Below are 24,660 nucleotides of genomic sequence, written 5' to 3' on the forward strand. Positions count from 1 at the left end.
TCAGTCTTGGCCCTTGCTCCCCTCTTCAGTTCACTCACCCGTTCCTCCAAAGCTGAAGTAGGTTTTCCATCCCACTTTGTCATGTCTTCTCCGTGATCCAGCAGGTAAAACCATAGGGTACCCCGTGGCGTATACCTTCTGTATCTCCTCTCTTGAATAATAGGACGTCTTTTGTTAATAGCTGAGACGTGTGTTGGTACACGTGAGGAGCTGGATAAATCAGATACATCGTCCCTCAATTTGTCGAGGTCCTGGGACAGTTTTTTCACAGCTGAGATGATGGAAGGAGTGAGATTGTCTTCGAACTCTCGGAGTTTATGAACCATTTCATCCACTGTTAGTGGTACTATGTCATTCCAGGTCACTGTTGCCAATGAATGGGCATATGATGACGGTGCATTCCGTGTAAGTTTTCGCCACATGGGTCGTGTACATTCAACTTCATCTGGATCTATAGGTGTATCCCCGTTATTCGGCTTGATGTGATAGATCATCTCTACGATGGCCGATTCCCTCAGAGACTGGATGCCTTTGTCTATAGTAGTCCACTTGGCCGAACGACTCGTAACATCGTCCTTGTACGGAAACCTTTCTTTCACAGCTGCCAAGAGCCTCCTCCAAAGGCTGAGGGACTTTTTCTCTCTTGCAATTGCTTTGTCAATTCCCCCTTCTCTAGCAAGTGATCCCAGCTGCTTGGCTTCTGTACCTTCTAGTTCGTGACCATCGGCCCCATTGTCCCAGCATCGGAGTAACCAGGTGATGATGTGCTCCCCTGGTTGACGGGTAAAATCTTTTCGCATATTCCGCAGCTCGGTTGAGGTTCGAGGTCGAGAAGTTACCTCTTCTTCTTCTTCTTCGTCATGTGATGATGACTCCTGATCAGATTCTGGACCGGGTGGTGAATTCATTGGTTCTTCATCTCGCTTCACCCTTTTTGCCTCCTTTTTGCTTGTTCTCTTGCGTACAGGGGCAACTGATATTGGTACGAATTGGTCCTCTGGTTTGGCTGCAGTGATTATCACTGTGGTTTGAGTAGCGACTGTACTTGTTGCTGGGGGTGGTGTAGCTACCGTGCTTGGAGCTGGGGTAACCGCGCTGTCTGTTGCAGTTGAAGTTTGAGCAGCTGCTGTACTTGCCACTGGGGTAGCTGCGCAGTTCATTGCAGCCAAAGTTTGAGTAGCGACTGTCGCTTTGCCCTCAAATCCGCCGATATTCTTTTCCTTTTGAAGGTGCTGGATAGTGTTGAACAAGGCCCTGTAAGCATAGGCCAAGCCCCAGCACGTTGCCGTGATTTGTCCATCTCTGGTATGGCCAGAATGACCACACACCTCATTTAAGTGTTTTACTAATTCTTCTGGATTTTGCAGTTGTTCGGTAGTGAAATTCCAAAATACTGGAGGGGCCCACTGACCTAGATACTTGCCCATACTATCCCACACACCCTGCCACTCATGGCTGTCCAGCCTCTGGGAAAATCTCTCGGTCCTCCTACATCGTCTTTTGACCCCAGACAAGACCCAAACCTGAATCTGCTTAACTCTTGAAATCAGTAGTGGGCAAAACACACTCTGTATGCGTGTTAGCATGGTGATTCCCATCACCATCAGTAAACAAGTCTCAACAGCATTAAAAGGCCATTTAAAAAATTCAAAACTCTCAAATGTAAATGGTCTGGGGGGGACGACTAGGAGGGTAAAAGGATGTCTCCTTCACAGGTTGAGCACCTGAGAAGGAGAAAAAAGATGTGTAATTGCTAAGCACCTCCATCATATACCTCCCAAAGTATAAAGGTGGTGACCACACTGGGAACATAAACCAGATCAGTTTCATGATCAATGATTCTATTGTATTACAAGTCATTACCATAAAGTACAATGGGATAAAAACCTTAGCCCAAGCCCCACACTTGAAAAACACTAATACAGCCAATACCGGATGGACGTAAGATATGGTATACTGAAACTGTGAGATCAAGAGGAAAAACCTTGAGAGCCAATAAATCAGCATTGTGACGAGTGACTATCAATCCAGTCAGATCTGTTCTTATCTCAACCCTAACCGAAAACATCGGCTTCACCAACGCTGCTCTCAAACTAGAAGTCAAAACACAGCACTGCACCAGTTAACACAAAGGAAAAAACATGACTGCTACTGCTGAACCCAGGACAGCAGCTAAAGTTCTCATAGCATAAGATATTAAGTATATTAAGGACAAAAAAATAAATACTTCTTTTTCTTTGTTAGTATATTCACCTGGGCAACTAGATCAATTTATATCTATACACTGACTTTTATGAGTATCAGATTGATATCTGGGATTACAGTAAAATAATACATGGACTTCGGAAGGAATTGATCTAGGAGTCTAGTACCTAGTCCTAGTATCTAGTATCTAGGAGTGCTAGTATCATTTAGATTTGCTTATGTTATAGATGTGCATCTAAATGAAATTGTGATTTACTATAAAGTTGTTTAATTTAGGAGTTCCTGATGCATCTCCCAAGGAAGACGCAAGTGCTGAAGAACTGAAAACTACAGATGAAACTGTAGAGACGACAGAAGCATGTATGTATCTGTACTCTTTCAAGTATAGTTACATGAAGAAGTAGAGAATGAAAAACTAAATTTTCAGTATAATCTCTATATGCATAATTTAACTTCTGTGATCATTTATAATGTCTTCTGAAATAAGTTAGAATCATTAATGGTGTGACTTATTTTCCCCAATATTTTCTGTTAGCTGTATCGGATAAACCTGGTCCTGAGCATTCTGGAATCCATCCAGAAGAAAATGACCCCAGTGTTGATGATGTCTCTGGAAATGTAGAGGAAGCAGCCTCCTGTGAAAAAAGTGTGAATCAAGAAATGTCAAGTCAAAGTACTGAATCCACTGCCAACTCACTTGCTGTAAACAATGAACCTCAGCCACACCCAGAATCCTCAGGGCTTGCACCTCCAGATGAGTCCTCTACTAGGACCTCAGCTCTCCAAGAAACTGATGATAGTGATGATGATCCTGTTCTGATCCCAGGGGCAAGGTATCGAGGAGGACCAGGACACAGGTTAGGGGAATACCAATTGCTGTTACTGCTTGGCAAAATTTATTTTTTATTTATGGAATATCTAGAAACCCATGCCTTATATCCTTAAATAAAATAAATTATTATTTGACAACTAGCCAACAGATTGATGGCAGAGTCTAATTTGCCAATATGTAAGATATTGATATATATAGAAAGAGATATATCACTATATTTTCCCTAGGCAGGCAAGTTCCTACAGATCTAATACCTGCTCTCTGCCTGCTGAGTACCCCAGTGCTAAATATTGGTAGTTCATTTTTTAACATTCTCCCTTTAGTGGGAAATACAGAAAGTTCATAGATTTGCACACAGGTACATGTTCTTTTAACCCTACCTTAGGTGTTCTTCAGCAAAGCAAGAGCTTGTAACTGTTGTTCAGCAATGCTGTGTTTGTCTGTAATACATACATTAAGAGCGATGTGTTCAATTTTTCATTCATTTTTTTTTTCTGAAGGAGAAACTCTTAATACTTTTTCTTTTGTTGGTTAATGAATATCACAATGTACAGCAGTAAAACAAAAAGATTACTGGTTGTTGTGATTAATAAAAGACACATTTAGTAAGCTTGATTTTTTTTTTTTTTTTTTTTTTTCCCCCTTGTAAAATATAGCTGTACATACTTGCTTGATCATTCAGTAAACCCCTGATTTGGTGTTGCTGGTTTAATACCTTTGTTCACTAAATTTGATACTTGGACTTTGTAAAAGCTGTAATAATTATTTAAGCAACATCTTTATTCTTAGACTTAAGAGAATACCTCCTTTACTTGTTTCAGGTCTTATGTAACATAGTGTCAGATGCTTTACCTTTACTCCTATTCTGTTCAAAGGCAGTGTTATCTTGATAGTAATTTCTTATGCTAGCAATGCAGAATCCTTACAGGAAGCATTACAATATGTATTCATTAAAAAATCAGAAGGAATTTTATAGTTGTGTTTAGAAAAGATTTTGACTAATATGCAGTTATAAAATAAAAAATCATAAGCCACTACATTGTCAGTAATGACAAAAATAAGTCAGTGGTTGCTTATTTCATGAGTAATTCTCTTCAAGAAATGACAGTTTTTATGAAAGCCAGTATATACAGATTCCATCATAATCCATGAATTTTCCACGCAATACTAAGTAATTGTAGGTAAATACCTAATGGCAGAACTAGTTTCCACTACACCACCAATATTTATTATGATCTAATAATTGAAAAGCAAGCTGTGAAAGAAACGTGCAATTTTAATCACGTTGTTTTCAGGCAGGATTCTTAGGTTCTCTTCATGCACCTTATGTTGTCTCCATGATGTAATAATCTTCATAGTAATGTAGTAAGAATGATACCTCCAGGTATCATATAGCTGTTAACAATTTCCCACTAGTGAGGATATTTTAGATGAAGTTATACTTCATCTCACATGCTTCTTTTCCTCCTTTATGTGCAGCAAGATTTCTTCCTCTAGCAGTTTAAATTTACTATATAGGAAAGATCATTCAAGCAAATTAATGATATTATTAGAATTCTTTATGCAGCCCCCCGTTCTCTTATTCTTCCCTGAGATTTCTGACAAAAGTTGCTGTGTTGTCAATACTGGTTTAGGATTGTCTCCAGGCTTTCATTACTCAGGTTTAATGCTTGACCAGTTCATTTTGTTCTGCTTTTGTGTGTGTGTGCAAGCAGCAAATTTTTCTAGTTTTAAGTTCTGAGCAGTCAAATTATTTACACTACATTCCCTCCTTCCATTTTCAGGAGTTTCTAAATACCCTCTGAGATACTGAAGTAAGACATCTTGTGTGTGATCAAAGGAATTTGGATTTCCAGAGGGAAAACAGGCACTGATGGTCCTAAAGGCTAGCTATAAGCCCTCTTAGTATTTATATCCTGTATGAAATAGAGTGAAAGGAACTGGATGTCCTGTCTACTACTACTGTGAATTCCTTTCGTAAACTGATTACATTTATTTAAACTCCCTCTGGCTCATTAACTAGTGGAAAGATACCTCAAAACATTGTTGCTATAATGGATGTAAATTGACTAAAATTAGTAATTTTGTTTTGTGCTAAGATACAGTTTTGATTGAAATACTTTTTCATGCCCAGTACATATCATTTCAGTGATGTTCATCCTGTCCATTTTCAGCCTATATCTCACTAGACTGATTGCCAAGTTTTTCTCACTCTTAGCAGTAAAAAAATTGTGGTTTTCCTTCAGTCATGCTGATTCCTGTCTGTTCTCCTCCATGTTCCACTTATTTTGTGAATATGGTAGACCAGACTTTTATGCACACTGCACTGTTTGGCTTTTGCCAGGATTAATGGTATTATTGACTGTCTAAGAGAAGATTCTGTGAGATACAAGTAAGCTGTAGTTACATAATTCTCCTCTCTTGCTCTCTCATAGTGGTGGCTTGTGGTTCAGGCACAAGATCAGTTAGCATATTGGAGTCTTCCTTAGTTTGTAATTTCTAATTAATGTGTTCTTATCTTTCACCAGAAGGAAGCTCAGCAGTGTATGACTATCAATTTTATACTACTGCATTTCTACCCACCTCTTTTTCTCAAGGTCCTACAGTGCCCTCTATATTCATAAAGTTACCCAACCTTATATCCTTAATGCACTGCATGAATACATTCCTACGTTTTTCTCAAAGACGATTAGCAATATATTAAACAAATTGCCTGCAAGACTGGTGCTTAACTCCACCAGGATGCTTCCTATAGGCTTACATTTTCTCTTTTCTCACTTAGTAAATTGTGTAACCTAACAGTTCCTTTACTAAATCTCATTTCTCAAGTTTATCTAATAGTTTCGTTTCCAATACGTCATCCCGTAAGATAATTAATGGCATTAATATAGAAGTAATAAAGCAGATTTTTCCCTTTCTAGAATATCTGGAGTGGAGTTGCTTTGGAGCTTGTTTGTTTGGGATTTTTCCTTTCTGGAGAAGGTTATAAGACTAGCCTGCAACAGTCTTACTTTTTGTGAACCTATTTTATGCAGTGGTACAAACAATGTTGACTTCTAATTTTTGTCTGGGACATAAAAAGTAGGCCGTAGCCTTCTGAAACTGAATGCTAAAAGCTGTATGACTAATAAGTCTTTTCCAGTATATAGAATTACTAGTTTTATCAATAACCAATTTTAGGTTTCTTTAGGTCATATTTTTTATATTCCTAATAACTAGGTATTGTCTATATTGAGGAGAAACCCCACAGCTGGGGAAATGAATATAAAGGAAACTCTCAGAGTCATTTTCCCACTGTAAAGTACAATTTTCTCCATTGAGAAAGGAAGGATAGGCTTCTGATTCTCTACTCTGAAATCATGATCTTAAACTTCCTCTTAAGGAAAAGAAGTGGCTGAAACACCCTTTATATAGCTCTGTTGACAGTGCCTGCAGTTAAATAAATTGAGAACTTCCTGCTGCATCAGCTCCACTGGTCTCAGTTTAGTTGCAGTAAGATGGATATAGATTTCAGATTTTTGAATGGAATGTTTTCGGTTTTGCAAATCTAATATTTACAGAGCTTCCATTATTTGAATTTTGTTTTGGTACAAATCCAACTTTTAATGTTTTCAAACCAAGAGTATGGTCTCTTTCTTTTTTTTTTCTCTGGCATAATCTAAGAATAGATATGAGGAACAAATTATTTTTATGTATGCTTATTAATCTCAAAACACAATGAGGATAGATGGTTTCTCACCAACTAAGCTGAAAGTGAGCTGTTAGGAAAGACTATGCAACAGAAACACAAAGTTTACACCTGCTTTACTGTTTTGAGCAGGACTTGGAGTAGTAGCAGCAAAACGTGGAAAAACAGCACAATGCTTTGGTTGATAAATTTGCTAGGTCAGCTAATGTTGACTAGGAATCAGCTAGAAATAGTTTTAACGCTGGAGGACATATCTTCAAAAGAAGTAATTGAGAATGTGGTGTCTGACTCTTTTCTGAAGCATTTCGGTGGCCACTGAGCATCGCTATAGGAATGGTGAAGATCAGTGACTGAAAGAAGCTAAACAGTTATTTAATTTTTTTGTCATTGGGCTAGTCAATACATGCTCTTTTCAACAAAATGTATAAGGAGCTGTGCAGGTTATTTCTAAATGAATTAAAAAAAACAAACAACAAAACAAAACAACAAAACAACACCACCAAATAAAGCAAACCAAGAAACCAAACCAAATCTGTTTTGTACAGCAGAGCAATTTAGCTAGATACTCAATGGAGAAAATTCCAGGTATTTTAGGGAATACATAGGAAAAGATCCCTTTTTTTACAAATACGAGAAGATATGCAGATATTTAAATCCTTATGCATGCACATAGCATATCATATCTTCTTTAAAATTGACAAAGTCCAGCAAATTTAGTTGGAAGAGAGATACATGACTTGCCTTAGCACCATACTTTGTAATCTGGGGAAAAAGAAAAAAATCCATGCAAAATGTATGTTCTTGTTAATGCATCAATCTTAATTTTTACAAATTAGTCAAAATAAATCAGGGCTGTTTTCCTACTTCAGTGACTGAATTAACTGTTTGGACTTTGACAGAAGCTGGTCTATGAGCAGAGGCTAAGCCTGGCAAATGTTAAATTAGTAGGTTAAAATTTCAAACAAGATTGAATGTAAAATGGAATGGTTATGCAGCTGGTTCCACTTCTGCTATGATTTATGAAGAATGCATTTTTAAGATCAACTTTGGATACTGTTATGTAATCTGAATACTGTTTTTGCCGAATTCAAGGTAGTCTCATATACTAACACTGAGGAAGAGTCTTCTCAGTTGGAATACATAGAGCACATTTTGTAATAGATGCTAACCTTTTAAAAACATGATACCCAGCATTTTTGAATGACTTCAGTTGTTGTTCCCTTTACTAGATATAATATCAGAGGAACAGCGATAGGTGATAGAATAATGAGGTAATTAATTGTTTTCTTCCTCCCCTCCTTCTCTTTATTTCCATATAATGGATTTATCAGGTTCTTGGTTTTCATATCTAACTGGCATTTTAAGAATTGCTATACTTTAAATGCTATGAATTACAGAGCATATTGCTTGAGTTATATGCAGCTGCATGTATTGCATGGAAATTGAAAAGAAATGGCAGCATATATATTTAACAACCTATTAACCTTTTTATTGTGTGCCACAGAAATTAATGCAATTCGAAAAGTGTGTAGTTTGTGAAAAGCAAGTACCTTTTTTTTTTTTATTTAGCTGCTGAAGAATGTGTTATATTTGCATGTGCCACTGCTGACTTGCTTTGCCTGGTAGTAAAAGACACCCAGTTCTGGACAAAAATATAAGAATACATGTACCAAAGACTGTTTCTATTTTTTTTCCTGAGCAAAGTTATGGAACTCAGCATAATTATTAAAGCTATATTTGATGATATATATTTAGCAAGATACATGCTAAATCATAATATTTCTTTTAATGAAATTAAAATGTCACTTGCTCTCATATTCCATATTGAAATACTTGAGTGAATTAATTGTAAGAACATGTAAGACAATTTGAGTAATCGTGTTTAGCCACACACCATAAGAGGGAGAAAACTAGCTAACATGATTTAATGCCAAAGGCTATATATAAGGGAAATGGCACAAAAATTCTGATAATGAAAATTAAAATCTTGGCTTTGTGTGGCTGGAAACGAAAAGGCTCAGGATTTGATTAAATAAAAGACTTAGGCCAAGTCCTATAATTTAAATGCCTTCAAGAAAATTTCTTTGTCTTACAGTCCAATCTTAGCTGCAATTCGAATACATGGATTTACCTTGGCAATTTTAAACATTCAGGAATCTGTATACTTTCTGTGCTTTTAAGTTTCATGATAGGCATTCTCACTGTATAAAAATGTTCACTATGGAGTTCTTCAGCTGTTCAGTACAATCCATGGGAATATTTGTTTCATATTGCTATAAATTTAATATAAAAATAAATAATGCAATCAGTATAGAATTTTTTTTCCGTATATTTCTTTTTGATTTTCACTGTCATTCTGCAGTATATCAGGTGAAAACTTAAAAATGTTTTGTAGCTGAGAATACTTGAAATATTGATTGTGTTAGAAGGCTTGGAAATGACTTGGTGCATTGCAGTAAACATTTTATATGATTAGCGGTGAAATAACTTGGGCTTCAGGGCAGAGTCAGTATCCTGTTAACATGATGGTTTTGTCCTTGGTTTTGAGCTATCTTTTGCTTGAAATTTGACAGCAGCAGTAATTCTTTCCAAAGGTTCAGAGGCTTGTAAAGGAACATGGTTGCCTGGAATTAAAATTAGAAATTTAATACAATTTTGATATTTAGGAAAGAGTTCTATTTTAACATCATGGCTGTGGGTTAACCCCAGCAGGTGACTCTGCCCTACACGGCTCGGTCACTTGCCTCAGGTGGGATGGGGAGAAAATCTGAAAGGTAAAATAGTGAGGGAACTCATGGATTGAGGTAAATACCAGTACAATGGCTTATTAATTAGACACCTTCCTGAGCTGAATTTGACTTTGGTGATGAAAGCCAGCATGTTAAGACACATGGTTGGAATTCTTGGGCAGGAATGTGGTACCAGGCACGTGTATTCCTCTACACATACAGCAAAGAAAATACCATAAGGCACCAGAGAATTAGGTTCTAAATTAGTTGTTATAAGCCTTAGGTTCTGTGCAGTTGTTTTGGACGGGGAAAACATTTCAAATGAGGTCAACAAGAGGGGGAGAAAAAAATTAATTGAAAGAGCAGAAAGAAGGAACCAAGGTTTCTGGTACTTAACAAAGAGACAATGTTTGTGTGTAAGTAAATTTGGAAAATGAAGAAGTTACAAAAATCCTTAATTCTGGAGGAATCAATACTGTGCTCAATACTCAGTACAGAGCTGAGATAAGAGGGATGGTAAAAGGAAGCAAGTACAGGTGAGCTTTGCAGCAGCGAAGGAGATGATTGGTCTGCAATAATGGTGTTTGGAAGAAGCAAGGTTATCTAGGGTATCAGATTAATTTTACGGCAGCCACTACATCTGGACTTTTAGTGAAACAAAATTTGTAGCCAAATTCCTGTAGATTATTTACAAATTCAGTTGATGGATAGTTGTTTGGTTCTTCCTCTATTGGAAAATATGCCAGTAATTTTTACTGTCTTTCTTCTAACTAGTAGATGATCATAGTTGTTTTAAAACATGCTGGGCTAGTTAGCGAGAAATTTTTGGGTAATATGGCTTGGGAACTGAGGCCTGCAGCATGCTCTCTCTCAGAAAAAAATTTTTAAAGGGCAATATATGACATACTGTGCTTTAAGAAACTAGTTATTTAATTGTGCAAATTGCATTAATTTTAGTTTGTTGTTGTTTTTTTTTAATCCTTATTGCACTTCAGAATTTCTAAACATACAGAAAATGTCTTATGTGACAATTTTTTTAAGACTTACCTTACACATTTACATTTTTTCCATTTCTCTCTGTCATGGTTTAAGCCCAGCCACACAGTCTCCATCTCACTCCCCTCCTTCCTTCCTGCCCTGCTCCCGGAGGGATGGGGAGGAGAATCGAAAGAATGTAACTCCCATGGATTGAGATAAGAACAGTCCAGTAACTAAGGTATAACACAAACCACTGCTGCTGCCACCAATAATGATAATGATAAGGGAAATAACAAGGGAAGACAATACAACCGCTCATCCCCTGCCGACTGATGCCCAGCCTGATCGAGCAGTGATCTAGCCCGTCCGGGTAACAGTTCTACATCCTGGGCATGATATGCTGTGGTATGGAATACCTCTTTGGTTAATTTGGGTCAGGTGTCCTGTCTCTGCTTGCTCCTGGCATCCCCTTCGCCTTGGCAGAGTATGAGACTCACAAAGTCCTTGGTCAGTGTAAACATTACTTAGAAGCAACTAAAAAAAATGGTGTTATCAGCTCTGTTCCCAGGCTGAAAGTCAAAACCACAGCACTGCACCAGCTACTAAGAAGGAGAAAAATGATTGCTACTGCTGAATCCAGGACACTCTCTATAATACATAGATGCAGATCAGCCTGCATCACAGGGGTTTTGTGGGGCTGTTTGTTTTGTTGGAGTTTTTTGAATCTGTGTTTTGTTGAAATAATATAATGGCATCACTTGTAAATCCCTATTCCATTTATCTAAGCCTTAATTTAAACATTTCATTATGTATGAATACATAATGCAACTTTATCAATTGATGGAGTTGCCTGAGGAGTGCATAAATTTCATTATTTGGCATTCCGTGCTTGGAAGAGTATGCAGTTTGGAAGGGAAGCAGCAGCTCACAGTCAGGCTTAACTTAGGCTGAACTTTGGAACAGTACAGACTGCCTGGTGTGCTTCTGTATCTACTTGATGCTTCAGTTGATTAGTCTACTATCTAAGCTTGTGTTGGTAAAACCAGCAATTGCTTATCATAAATACAAATGAAAATTAAAAAGCCACAAAACCAAATATGTTGGATTTCTTAACTGTTGTGGGTTTTTTTGGGGTTGCCTTTTTTTTTTTTGAGTGACTTAAAAGCATAGAAAATCTGTAGTTACACAAAAGTTGTAATTCTCAGAAAGGATCCTTTTTCCTGTAATGTTCTTTGTTCTGAAATGTCATTAGATTTGGCTTATATTTGTATTTTCTGGACAAGACTTGCCTCTGCCAGGTTCCTGCCTTTAGCAGTGTGTTACTAGAGTGCCTCAGAATAGTTTCACATTTATATGATAATATATCAGTTATATGTGTGTTTGGCTCCATTCTCCTGTTGAAGGTAATCATTATCTTTACAAGGTAACTAAATATAAATCTCTTCATGCCTTTTAAAATAAGACCCAAAATCAGGATTTTAAATTCACAGCTGAGTTTACTCAGTAGATAGTTTTTACCAGAAGTTGCTTTGTGCTTCTACTTTTATTTAAAAATGCATGATTCTCACTGCTGAGGGGTTTTTTAATATCTATATTCAAGCCTATGGGGATTTAAAGGAAGAGATTAATTTTACTAGAGATACTTAGATGAAAAATTATGCCAGAAACTACACTGGGCTACCAATTAGTTACTTTAATGCCATCTTCTAATCCCAAGATTTATTACTGCCATCTAGCAAGTAACTCTTCTGAAAGAGCTAGACAAGACTACTGCTTTGTCAATCCTAATGATGTTTAACTTCTCAACTTCTTCACTGCACATATTTTGTTGTGTAATTAATGTGCATAAATACACTGAAAATACAGATAGCAATCTTAGATAAGTGTAAGGCTAGCAGGCATGCTCTGAAACCAAAAGGGTCAAAAGATCTTACTGTGCTGAAGAGCTGTATGTGTTGTTCACAAAGCTGTGTGATCACTGACGGGTTTGGTAGGAGAATAGTTTGTATCGCAAGCATCTTGCTTTTACTTTCTCACACAAACCATCTTTTCTAAGAGCAAGTGCAAAAACTTGCTTTCTAAAAGCAAGTGCAAAATGTACAAATAATTGTTTTAAAGTTTGTGTGTTATGTTTCCTTCACATAGAAGTAAACTGAAGAGGAGAATAATTACGTGATCTTTAAAGCACAGTAGATCAAGAATATGGGCTTGGGTTTTTCCCCCTCAATTGTATGAAGACTTTGCAAAGAATCTTCTTAAATCTGTTGAAAATTAAAGTTGAGACTCCTTATATTATAAGGGCTAACTAACAAGTACAGCATATTTAGTGTAGCATAAAAAAGAGGAACTAGAAGATTCTAAGGGGACAGAAAACTCTCTCAAAGGAAGTAGTAATAGTCTATTTTTTATTTTGTATTATAATAAGTAGTCCACAGTTAAGTGGATCTATTAGCTACTGCTTACAAATCTTTTCTAATTTCTATAAAAAAAAGTATTAAAATATCTTTTAAAAGCTTACCTGTATTAGTTGATCTGTCTCAGTGTGACAGTTTGTGGTTTGTTTGTTTTTTGCCTTTCTGGGGTTTTTAAAATATATATTAATGACTCCTTATTTGCATTAATTTTCCTTCTCTGCCTAGCTGTAGGATAACACTTTACCTTAATATTTTTTCGTCCAACTTTCTCGTATGACAAAAATGAAACAAAAATATAAGCAGACCACTGGCTGGGATAATTAGTTATGAAATGGATCTGGTGTTTTTTTTTTCTGGAAAAGAGGACTTATTGCAAGAGTCCCCAGGATCAGTGGCTAAAACATATTACTTGTGAACAAATTCAGTTTACTAGCTTTCTGGTAGCAGTGTACTGAGGTTGCACATCTATTCAGTTCTGGCTCATTTTACTTTTCAGGATCATATAAATTCCTGTAAAAGTTTGTATCCTTGCATCCTGCTAAAATCTGTACCTGCTTCTTGAGAGTGGCACTCCCCTTGGACTGTGTTCAGTATCTCTATGCAACCCTGACATGGAATAAAAAAATAAAAGAGGTGCAGGTGCTGGGATGTGATAGTTTGGTTGCAGATGGAATTAGGGGTGATAGCAAACTTAAGAGCTAAACAGGAAAAATTTGGCACCAAGGTCTTTTCATAGATAATTAAAAAAGTAGATTCCTGGAATTAAACATTCACAAAACTAAGCAAATCAAAAATAGCTAAATTGTCTATTATGCTGGGAAATCTTCAGCTGTATCCCTCACTGCTAATGTATAGGATAGTTGCTACCATACTTGATCTCAAATCATCTCTTGCCTTAGTAGAACTTTTTTAAAGCTGTCTAAATCTTGACTCTTGTCATATAGAAATAGTGAACAGAAATACATTTAACAAAATTTTTGGGAAAAACCAAATCACCCTGGAAGGTACACTAGATCCTTAATAACTTTAAATTTATAAAACTTTTGGCATAGATTTTTCATGTCAAAATTTTCTTACCTCATTATGGTTGGAGGATATCTCCTGCACTGAAGAATAAAATAGCATGTGAATTTTGCCAATAGCTGAAGTTTGTTTTTCAGAGGGGGAATAAAATCTGGCATCACTTGACACACCCCTGTCTTGCATGCTATTCTTGTTCTAAGCCAGGATGGAAAAAGTTAGTCTGTAATTTTACATTTGGGATAATGTTGATGTCTGTTCCAAACTTATGGATATACTGTGTTTGAGTGCCTAATTATTATGTTAAAGTCTTTCTTGATAGCCCATTTCAATGTTTAGAGCTGGATTCTCAGTAGTGTTCTCTCTGTGCAATTTTTAGACGATCTGCTGTTGCTCGCATTCAGGAGCTCTTCAGGAGAAGAAAAGAGAGAAAAGAAATGGAAGAACTGGAAACATTGAATATTAGACGTCCTTTAATAAAGATGGTTTATAAAGGTCATCGGAACTCCCGAACAATGGTACAAACTCATTGTCTGTTTTGGGAACTCTGGAAATTTTATGGTCTGAATCAGTGTAGCTGCCACATGCTTGCCAAAAAGGATGCTATAATGTAGCACTATAAAAGCACTTTTTTCTTTTATATTTAGTTGGAAGCCACACAGCTTGCTCTAAATGAAAATTAAAATTACTGTGACTCATGTGTCACCATGCTAGGCTAGGCATTTAAGTTTCCTTGGGTTTAAGACTCACTCCCCTTAACTTCCTTTGAAAACTTTGGTATTTTTCTTCTTTTTCATTTTGTCTGTCATTTTCAGTTGTATAAAATGTGCCTACCTTCAGAATTACGATTTAATCCTCACTTTGCCTTACAAGCTCTTTAACATTAAAGATTAAATAATGATTTTGAACAGCTTGGAAGGCAAAGTGAGGATTAAATCACAGTTTTTAAGAGCCTTGACATCTCTGAATTATAAAAAAAGGAAATAGTGCTAGTCGCTAAATCATAATCTAACTACTAGATACTCTTTTTCATACAAAATGATGCATTTTAAGGAAAATACAGTTACTATGTTTGTAAAGCTATGGTGCATGAGAAGCAAATGCTGTTTTCCTTGCCATTTCTTTTTTCACTTTTTACAGTATTTTGAAGATGTAATTCTAGTACTAGGTGGTATTTTGTAGAAGCAGCAGGTATATTATTTTGCAGATGTTCAAGGAGTAGTCCCTCTACCTGCAAAAGCTGTTTTCTAGAGTTTGCTTGAATGGCTTTGATGACACTGAGGAGAATGCTTCAGTAAATGCCTGTTTCAGTCTACATAAGCAACAGGCTTAGAATAAACTTTTATTAATGACAGGTTTGCACTGTGTTTGAGAAAATTTTAAGTGTTCAAAACCGCATTAGTTTAGAAGTCATAGCATGAAACACCTTGTAGTTAAGAGATACTAAGACTAAGCTTGCCCAAGTGGTCTTAGTTCAGCCTGCATCTGCACATGTGTTGTTACACAGATTATGTCACCGATGTTCTTGTTTGGTTTCTTTGGGATGTGGGTTGGTGTTTTTGCCTTTGTTTCACATGAATGCCTATGACAAGGAACGCACACAATGAAAGACAGTGAAATTTTGCCTGTTGGTTTCTGTGGTGACAAACTTCCTTTTGATTGATGCCCTCTCCTGCAAGGCAAGGCCTGACGGTATTTCTCTTTTAAATTTGTGAAGGAGACAGCTTAGAGAGGTGTTGTCTCCTACATACCTAAGCAGCCCAGAGATAAATTGTCAATTACATGAACTATTTTAATGCATACAGATATGGAGAGTGAATTAAGGTACTGCAGACAAATAGATTAATTCTGCTACTTCCTTACTTTTGAGAACTTAGTTTTGCACTCTTACAGTTTTTTAAATAAGCATATTTAAAGTGTCATTCTTAAATTGTCAGAAAGGAAAAGCTAAGTAGCATGCATTGATGTTTCCTTGCACCATTGGCAGGGTTGGAATGTTTTCCTGTTCATCACACAGATCCCTGACATTTAACCGCTCAAATGATGTTATTAGAGTCCTGGGTGTTACTGGGTTTTCATAAACCAGACCTGGGAGTGTGGCAGCAGGGAGTGTGTTATTAGTGGGGAATGATGGGGAGTGAGATTTCCTGTTTCTCTTGGAGGTAAAAAATGTTTTTGTGAGCCCAAACTTCCTTTTTCATCAGAATTCGTCTTTTGCCATGTGTGTTCAGTTGTTTGTCTCTTCCTCACTATTATTCCCTCCAGTCTTAGCCTTACTTCCTTTCATATATACACCATTCTTCCTCTATTCCGCTCACCTCAAATCCCCCTTTTAAAATGTTGACTGTAAAGAAACTTTTCTTCAATAGAGCGTCTTTGTGTAATATATAAATGGGGTAAATGATCTATGCATATAGTAGAAGTGAGTGTGTATATGAGCTTGAAAACAAAATTTTAAAATGTAGTTTCAAATCTGTTCATTTCCATGGTGCTAAAATTAGGTTTTATGAATATTAGAAATGTAAAATCAATAGTTACATAAGAGAATACAAAGGAAGCAGGAAAAAGTTGTAATTGAGAACTAAAATATAAAATTATTTATCATTAGAGATATTTTAGATGTACTTCTAATAGGATAATGAAAAATACTAAGAGGAGCTGTAAGACAAAACTGCCGAAAGATGAGTATATTGGAAACACATCTTTCACTACAGAATCAGGAATGCAGTTTCTCTGGCTCATTTTTAGAGTTCAGGATGACTTTATTGCACTGACTGCAATCATTGGTGCATATTTTCTATAGACAAAAATCTAGCAAGCCTAAAATTTAAAACTGGGCATACTCATGCTGGAAATACACATTTTAACAGCAGTAAAGGTTAATAATATGCTTAATAATACGATTCTTTATCATGATGGTTTAGTGTGAGGTGTCCCTGCCCATGGCAGGGGGGTTGGAACTAGATGATCTTAAGGTCCTTTCCAACCCTCACTATTCTATGATTCTATGATGATTTTAAAATCAAGATAGCTGGGGCAAAGCACAGAGCAAGACAATGTCTGTCCTATTCTTCAGTGCATTTAACTGAGAAAACTGTGCAGACAGAAAGGTAAGGATGCAGGTGCTGTCCTCGTTAGAGCTGTATTATGATGTGTTACTTTGGAAATAAATCCATAGTAGAGTTCTGTGTAAATGGTCTCAAACTCAATTCTCTCCCTTATGCTGGAGATATTCTTAAATACCAAAGATTAGGAAATTACTTAATACTAAACTTCAAACATTGTCCATCATCTGTGTGAACTGTGAAAGCTGCTGCATAGGAAACTTCTGTTCACATAGGTATCTCTTTTACCCAGTTTATGCCAATTTAAAGAGATTGTAAGAGGTACTGGTAACTGTGTGAAGTATAATCTTGTGTGTAGGATTACATTTTTAACTTCCAGACTCTTTTCTCCAGCACAAATTTCAGATTTTTGTGGGGCTTTCAGCTCGCATTTTGGACTGAGTTTTGACGGTTCTTGAAGCAACGTGCCTTCTCCCTCTGCCACTTCATCTAGCCTCTCACCCTGTAGATGATACAGGACAGCAATGGAGAAAGATACTGCCATTTAGTCTGTTCCTCTTTTAAAACAACAATGGTTATTTTTATGTCCTACTCTGAGTAAAATCAGAAATTATTTCTGAAGAAGATTGTAGTCATTAGTGAAGGAAGTCACCCATTCATCTTTGCTAAGACTAATTGTTTGAGTTACATCTTTCTAAGAAGGGAGGGCAAGAGATATCTTGGCATGGAAAGATTACATTTAACAAACTTAATAGTTATTTTTGAAATAAATATTCAATGGTGGCTTTTTGGGGCTCAGAAATTAAATAAGCCACATTATTCCAGGCTGTAATCAAAAGAGTATCTCGGATGTAACAGGTGTGGAATAATATCAACATTATATTTCAAGGAGATAGATGGGTAATACTGCTGCCACTTTTTCTGGCCTGCCATTTCTCTGTCTTATATGATCATTTGCACTGTAATGCTACTCTGTTTCATAGGACACACTGCTTCAGCTACCTTCAGTTCCAAAACTCACACAGATCTGTGAAATACTTAAGGAGTCTGGGTTTTCACACTGAATTAGTAAACACACAATTAATAAATAATGCAGCATTTACTACACAAATAAATTATTTATAAATAAATAACATCTAAGAAATTAAAATAGTATGTTCTAATATAAATAATATGACTCCGTAAAAAAATATAAGTAACATATGTAAATGATTATCAGATAATACATTAATCTCATAATTCTTTGACAATACCATGTTTTGGGGAGAAGGATGGAAACAAAGAAAAAAAAAGTTTCAGATTTATTGATATGCTTTTCTCCCAGAGACTTTTTCAAGTAGAGTACATGTCAAGTTAGCTATCTTGTCATTGACTGTGTCTGCTATTTTCTTCTGTTCTCAGAATTGGGGACAAGACAGTCTAGCCAGTTTGAGGGAAGGGGTGGTCACTTCAGTAGAGAAGTGTTCACAGCATAGTAGCAAATGCATATACAGATGTGAGACTACGAATATTTGTAACACTTAAAAGAGTAGGTTTAAATACCTACTGAATTATAGCATTTTACATAAGGCAAATAGATGATGTAATAGATCTTTATATAGTGTACTAGCCTAAAGCATGAGAACACTGTTCCTTAAACCCCCCTCTTTTCCTTTTACACAGATGATGTTGTTCCTTTCTTCATTGGATGAAGAGAAGGCTTGCGTCGGTGGCAGGGAAAGAAAAGCAGAATGTGACAGGAAGCCTTTGCTGTCTGTCCCGAGACTGTCTGACGGCACCAAAGGAGGCCTTCCATCAGCCTCCCTTAGTGCTGTCAGCTTCCTGGAGAAGCTGCCAGAAGGGAAAAGCCCAACTGCAGGTTGTCTGTGTTACTTCACTGACAAACTGCACAGTTGTGGTCTGAGGTGGCTGGTTTTCTGGAAGCCTTCTCAAGGACCATGGATCTTTCTTCAATACCTTTCAGTCAATGGCCCAGTTGTGTTCACTCACAAATAGATATGCAAACTTGCAATGCCATGTTTGCGATATTCCTCCCATCTGTTCCAGTTTATGAAAAAATCTTGAGTAATTTGTGCATCTTTTTAATAAAAATCATTACCATGTCATTTTAAGAGGTGCACAATTTCTTCCTTCAAATGTATGATGTACAGATGTTCATATAGACAGTTCTTCAATAAGAGAAGTCTTCCTTGAATGTTTTAATTATAATTGATTATAATCCAGGGTCAAATTACCCTTTGATAAATAACATAATAGTTAGAGGAGTTAGCTGTAGGCCAAACCCAAAGATAATCCAATTATAATTTCTGATGGGTGGTTTAAAAACTAATACAATTTGTGTGATGCTAGTCAGATCAGTGCAAAGTAAAATTCCATAAACTGGCCTAAGATGACTTTCATTGTTAACAGTAGGCCCTCCAACAACTCCCTGCCTTTGCAAGATAGGCTTTACCTCACTCTCTATATTTATGCACAGCAACATGTGTATTAAAAAAGTCCATGTTGGCCATGTATTACAAGTACTCTTTGCTGATAGTATGGGAACATTACTGATACGTGACAGAAGTTAGCCATATCATTTCAAACGTTTTGCAAAGGTGCTTGGATACCTCAATGAAGTAATGATAAGAACAACCATATAGAATAGAATGCATCATTGCTGTGTCAAGAAAATGGTATTATTCTGTTTACAGGGAGAGATGCTTCTACTTTTATCTATGATTACTGTAATAATTGAAGCTGAAGGGTCTTTTCTACCTGGATGCCCTCCTTGTTCAGTGGCTCATAACTTTAATTCCCAGTGCTTCCCCCCCGCCCAAGCTCATAAACCTCTCTTTTATCTCCTATTTCACTCTAAATGGAAAATGGCCACCAGGGATTAGCCCGTCACACATGTTAACTTACCCAACTCTTCCCAAAAGCTGTTTCACACACCTCTGTCTCCAGTGTCATTTCTTTCACTTTGGAAAGTGACAAATGTGCTGTCATTTATTTCCAAATTTCAGTCTGCCCCAACATTTCCTTTTTATTTTTAGCAGCTCTTTGCTGTGGAGATCGATAACCTTCTGGATTGTCTTTTTTGATCATTCTTTATTAAATGTATCCTTTACATTTTCTTAGATTTTTTTTTTTTGCTCTTCAGAGCCAGTGTTATTGCAGAAATGGGAGTATACTCTTTGATGTGCTTTCCACTAGATAGCCTTATAATTTTCATTTTTACTGCAGATAAAAGAAGCCAATTTTTGGGGATCTAACTTTGTCATGAGTGGTTCAGATTGTGGCCATATTTTCATATGGGATCGACATACTGCTGAACATCTCATGCTGCTGGAAGCTGATAATCATGTGGTGAACTGTCTTCAGCCTCATCCATTTGACCCAAGTAAGATAATTTCATGTTCAGCTTATCAGTAGTAAAGCATTTTAAAATCTCAGTTTAAATTCTTTGGTCAATAGAGGATTGTAATGATTAATGAAGTGTTGTTCTTTTTTCCCACATAAATTAGATAATACTGCTTTTAATTTTGCCTTTTACTAATGACCTTTGGCCCTTGCTCAGTAATGTCTTGGAATGAAAATGTTGCTGATACAGCATTTAAAAGAAGTTAAGATGTAATAAGAGGAATCTCCCATTTCTCCCCTCAGTCCATTAAATGTTTTCCATTACACTAACGAGGGAAGTATAGGGTCACTGAAATGCCAGCAACACTTTGGGAATCTCGTCTCTACTTGGCTCTATTCAAAGAATTAAGTAGGTGTCTCAGTCTCATTGGCTTAATGAGATTAGAAGAATAAATGATATTCATAGAAATGTATTAATTTGTACTTACGGGGGGGGGGGGGGGGGGGGGGGGGGGGGGGGGTGGGAAGGACCAAAGTAGTAGAAGGAAATGTATATCATCTGACTTGTAGGTGGAAAATCTGAACCATTCTCCAACTTCTGACACAGTCAAAAGTATTCATGTAATTTCCTTTTTCCATAGCTTACATAGCTGTAAAGTAACAGCCATAAATAAATAAGCAAATGAAGTTGTTATAATACCAGAAGAGGATGGAGTTTTTCAGGCAATTTGTGGAAACATGGTATACTGCCCTGCATTGCATAAGCTGTGAACTTTTAAATGCTTAATTGAAATTGTGTTCCTGCACATGTTCAGCATGTGTGGCTAGGATGGACAATTGTCCTCGGTTCAAGACTTCTTTTGGAAGTACATCTCAAATGCCCCATAGCTTTACCGATTTTTTGATGGAGTGCAACTGCCTTCCTGTCACACACTGAAAATGTAATGGAGAGGTCATCCTTCTTGTAGGGCAGTTAATCTTGTAGAGTTTTCCAGTTCCTGAGAACTCCTTATGGAATTTTTACTTTTGTAGCTGTTCTGTGGAATGATCTAGAGAATGTTCTGCAACTTCTTTTTTTCCATAGTTTAACAAGAGTATCCGTTGCTTTTTTATATTTGAATATAAAATAAATTTACATAAAATACACTGAAATTTTCAAATATCAAAACACATTTGAAATTATCTTGCTTCTGTCTTTGCTTCTGGGTCTACAAATCCTAAGGCTTTCTTATTAATGCATATATTTATCAGGCTGTCAGCAGAATTATATTAGTAGTGGTAGGAAGGTTTGTTCTTACTTTCTGCTCCTGTCTTATTTGTGTTCTGGTGCACTTTTTATTTAAAACAGAAGGTTCTTGCTGTTTGTGTTTTCTTCTTGTATATATATTAAAAAATGTACAGCGTATAATCTATGGTTCAGATCTTATATGGAGAATTAGTAATTATGTAGCTGCTATGTATGTTCAACACTGGAAATGACATTTGCAAGTAAATGCTTGAAGTAAAGTATTTTTCTTCAACTCCAATTAAGTGCAGAAAATACTGGTAAAGGCATCACACATTTAATATAGAATTACTATTACTTCTAGTTCTGGCCTCTTCAGGTATTGATTATGATATAAAAATTTGGTCACCACTGGAAGAATCCAAGATTTTTAACAGAAAACTTGCAGATGAGGTAAGAAGCTTTTCTCCTTTTTCACAGTAATGTTGAATCTTCCAGTTCTATAAAAGCATTTGGTGCAAATTACTCACATTGAATTAACAAAGTTTTTTAATGTTCAAAAAATAAGCCACAAATAAAAAGCTGCCCTTTATAATAGCTAACTTTCCTATCATTGGCAAGATTTTGTTAACTCTCCTAGAAATTATATTATATGATCTGGTATTATATACGTGAAAGAAGTTGGAAAAAGTATGAACAGTCAGATAGAAGGAAAACTGACAGGAATTGAGAAATTAAGGTAGTGCCTGTCTTTAAATGAACAAATTATCTGAAGGAAATACAGTGGTATACAGAAGAACAGGGAATGCAAAAATCAATCCCAGTAAATATTCTGTGACATACAGTTGAGGTTGCAACTTGAGAACTTCATGGAATAAAGCAAACATTGCAAGCCAAATCAGTTATAACAGTCCATATGTAACACATTATTTTCATACTCTTTAAGCAATAACAGTGTATAAAGCAACTGGCCTATGGTGAATTTAGAGTTGACTGCTGAATAATCAGAATAATCACATTTTAGTGATTTACATAACAGTCTATTAAAATGTTTGATGCTTTTCTGTAAGTTATATATTGGGGCAAATTTGGCTGTGGGGTTGTTTGGTTGGGGTGTTTTATTTGTGCAATCTCTTGGACAGCAGGGTATATAGTAGACTGGGTTTTTTAAATCATTATTTCTCTGTATTAGTGCTATATATATTTAAAACAAACAGAAACCCAGAACCCTTAGCCACAAACAACCCATATTCCCCTGACCTCCCCCCAGCTTGTGAGTTTTGAACCTTCCCCATTATTTTAATAGTAGTAAAACTGAGTGAAGTGATACTTCTTTGTATATTGTATAATCTATGACATGTTTTGGAGCCTTTGGGAGTTAGTTAGAAATATTGCTAAACCTAATGTGCTTAAAGCAATTGTTTCACTGATCTTTGTGAAACGTAATTTTTAATAACAAATTATTTAGAGATGCAATTATATTTTAATTAAAAGATGTAGAACTTTGAAATGATTTGGCCACAGTATGGTTTGTAATTTTACATGGTTTTTGTTTTTTAATTTAATCCTTGTATTGAAATAGCTGTGTAAAAGACAAGAGAGTTTCATAGAAATAAAATAGTTTTCACTGTGTTACATTTGGCTAGAGTAAGTGTCCAATTCTTGAACTGAATTTTTCATAGAAGAAAAGGTCTAGGGAGAAAGCATTGTGCTTTTGGGGAAGTTCTGTATTTACACAACTGTAATTAAAATTGAGAAGAGGCCATGACTTCAGTGAATAGGAAAAGACAGTGGGGATGGGAACAAATCTCTTAATAGAGAAAAAGCATCAGAAGCAGGCTGTCAGTGCACTGGAGAACTAGGAGGTGAAAGAGGAAAAATTCGCAGCCTGCTGTCTTCTCAGTTTGCTCCGTTTAGGGAGTGATCAGCTGTGCAAATTGCCTGGTAAGCAGAGGAGAATGACAGGAAACAGGTGCTTTGATTTGGCCAGGAGAAGGCCACTGCAGACATTTGCAAGAGCATGTTCCTCACAAAAGGAAGAGGCCTGAGAAGGAGTCTCAGGGAGGTAAAGAAATGCATTATTTTTCTGCCTTACAGTAACTGATCTGGGAGGAAGGACTGAATAATAATCAGAACTTGTCTCCACCTAAAAAATGTTATACTTAGAGACAGGAAAAGTGCATAGCCTTAAAGGTGAGAGGCAAGCTGAAGTGTGGGAATCAAACTTAATGGGAAAGCAAGAAGGATGGCAAGGAAGTACCACAAGGAAGGAATTGAGGCAAAAAGGCTTGAAGTATTGGTTAGTGGATTTTTTTCCTTGAAACTAAGGCAGAAGGAGCTGGCTTTTTCAGGTCATTTAGAGGCAGGTAGTAGAACTGTTTAGAAAGAATTACAGAGCTGAAAAATCTTCCTGAAAACCTTCCTTGCTTGTGTTCTGTGGATTTTCTCCAGAAGTTTCAAGCAGCATGAAGGCAGGATTTTAGGGTAACCTCATCTCTTTTCCTTCCCACATTCTTGGGCAGAGATGGTGCTAGAACTTTTTTTCTCTACAGTAGTTGTCATCTGTAACAGCTTTTCTTCTCATCAGTCCTCTTCATTTCTTGCAAGATCTCATTTCCAAAAGTTTTTCTCAGTTGCTCATCTACCATGCATATGGACAACTGAATGAGGATCTTACTAGAACATTCTTTAGATAGACAGATATCTGTAGGCAGTCCACTGTCTGACTTTTCTTACCACATACAATTGGTGTAACTGCATTTTAGTAATAGTTATTAAAATATTGCTCCTTTATTGTAATTTTGGACTCTGTAAATGCCTTTTGCATAGGAACTTTGTATCTACAAACCCATACTGTTGCAGTACAATTTTGTGTTTATTTTTGATGCTATTTGTATCCCTTCTCTGCTTCCAGGTTATAACACGTAATGAATTAATGCTGGAAGAGACCAGAAACACTATTACTGTTCCAGCTTCTTTTATGTTACGAATGTTGGCTTCATTGAATCACATAAGAGCAGGTGAGAGGCTTCTGAAGAGCTTGTCCACCACATTGGTCTAGGAAATAGCAGGTGGATTGGCAAACCATCAAGATCTTCAGCTGTCTGGGGCTATACTTGGGGTTGGTGAGAAGATTCAAGGGTCTCTTAATGGAAGTGCTTA

The 24,660-nt window shown here is 36.5% G+C and overlaps 2 protein-coding genes across 7 annotated transcripts in view; both read left to right on the forward strand.

The window, feature by feature from the left end:
- The window catches only part of LOC130599782 (gamma-aminobutyric acid receptor subunit rho-3-like), a 220,289-nt gene that overhangs the window by 112,551 nt on the left and 83,078 nt on the right, over positions 1–24,660 (forward strand). The window lies entirely within an intron of this gene.
- The window catches only part of DCAF6 (DDB1 and CUL4 associated factor 6), an 89,343-nt gene that overhangs the window by 62,701 nt on the left and 1,982 nt on the right, over positions 1–24,660 (forward strand). For 4 of the 6 annotated variants that reach the window (XM_057410536.1, XM_057410538.1, XM_057410539.1 and 1 more), the window contains 7 exons: positions 2,482–2,565; positions 2,741–3,062; positions 7,955–7,996; positions 14,246–14,384; positions 20,157–20,313; positions 21,863–21,951; positions 24,413–24,518. In XM_057410536.1, coding sequence (XP_057266519.1) covers positions 2,482–2,565; positions 2,741–3,062; positions 7,955–7,996; positions 14,246–14,384; positions 20,157–20,313; positions 21,863–21,951; positions 24,413–24,518 — 939 coding nt within the window. The remainder of the gene's footprint in view (positions 1–2,481; positions 2,566–2,740; positions 3,063–7,954; positions 7,997–14,245; positions 14,385–20,156; positions 20,314–21,862; positions 21,952–24,412; positions 24,519–24,660) is intronic. The other 2 variants (XM_057410537.1, XM_057410541.1) reach the window with 1 other exon arrangement.

Source organism: Pezoporus wallicus, unplaced genomic scaffold (assembly GCF_028554395.1).
Source record: "Pezoporus wallicus isolate ANWC-B61680 ecotype Strahan unplaced genomic scaffold, APGP_CSIRO_Pwel_v1 contig_229, whole genome shotgun sequence".
NCBI classification, from domain to species: domain Eukaryota; kingdom Metazoa; phylum Chordata; class Aves; order Psittaciformes; family Psittacidae; genus Pezoporus; species Pezoporus wallicus.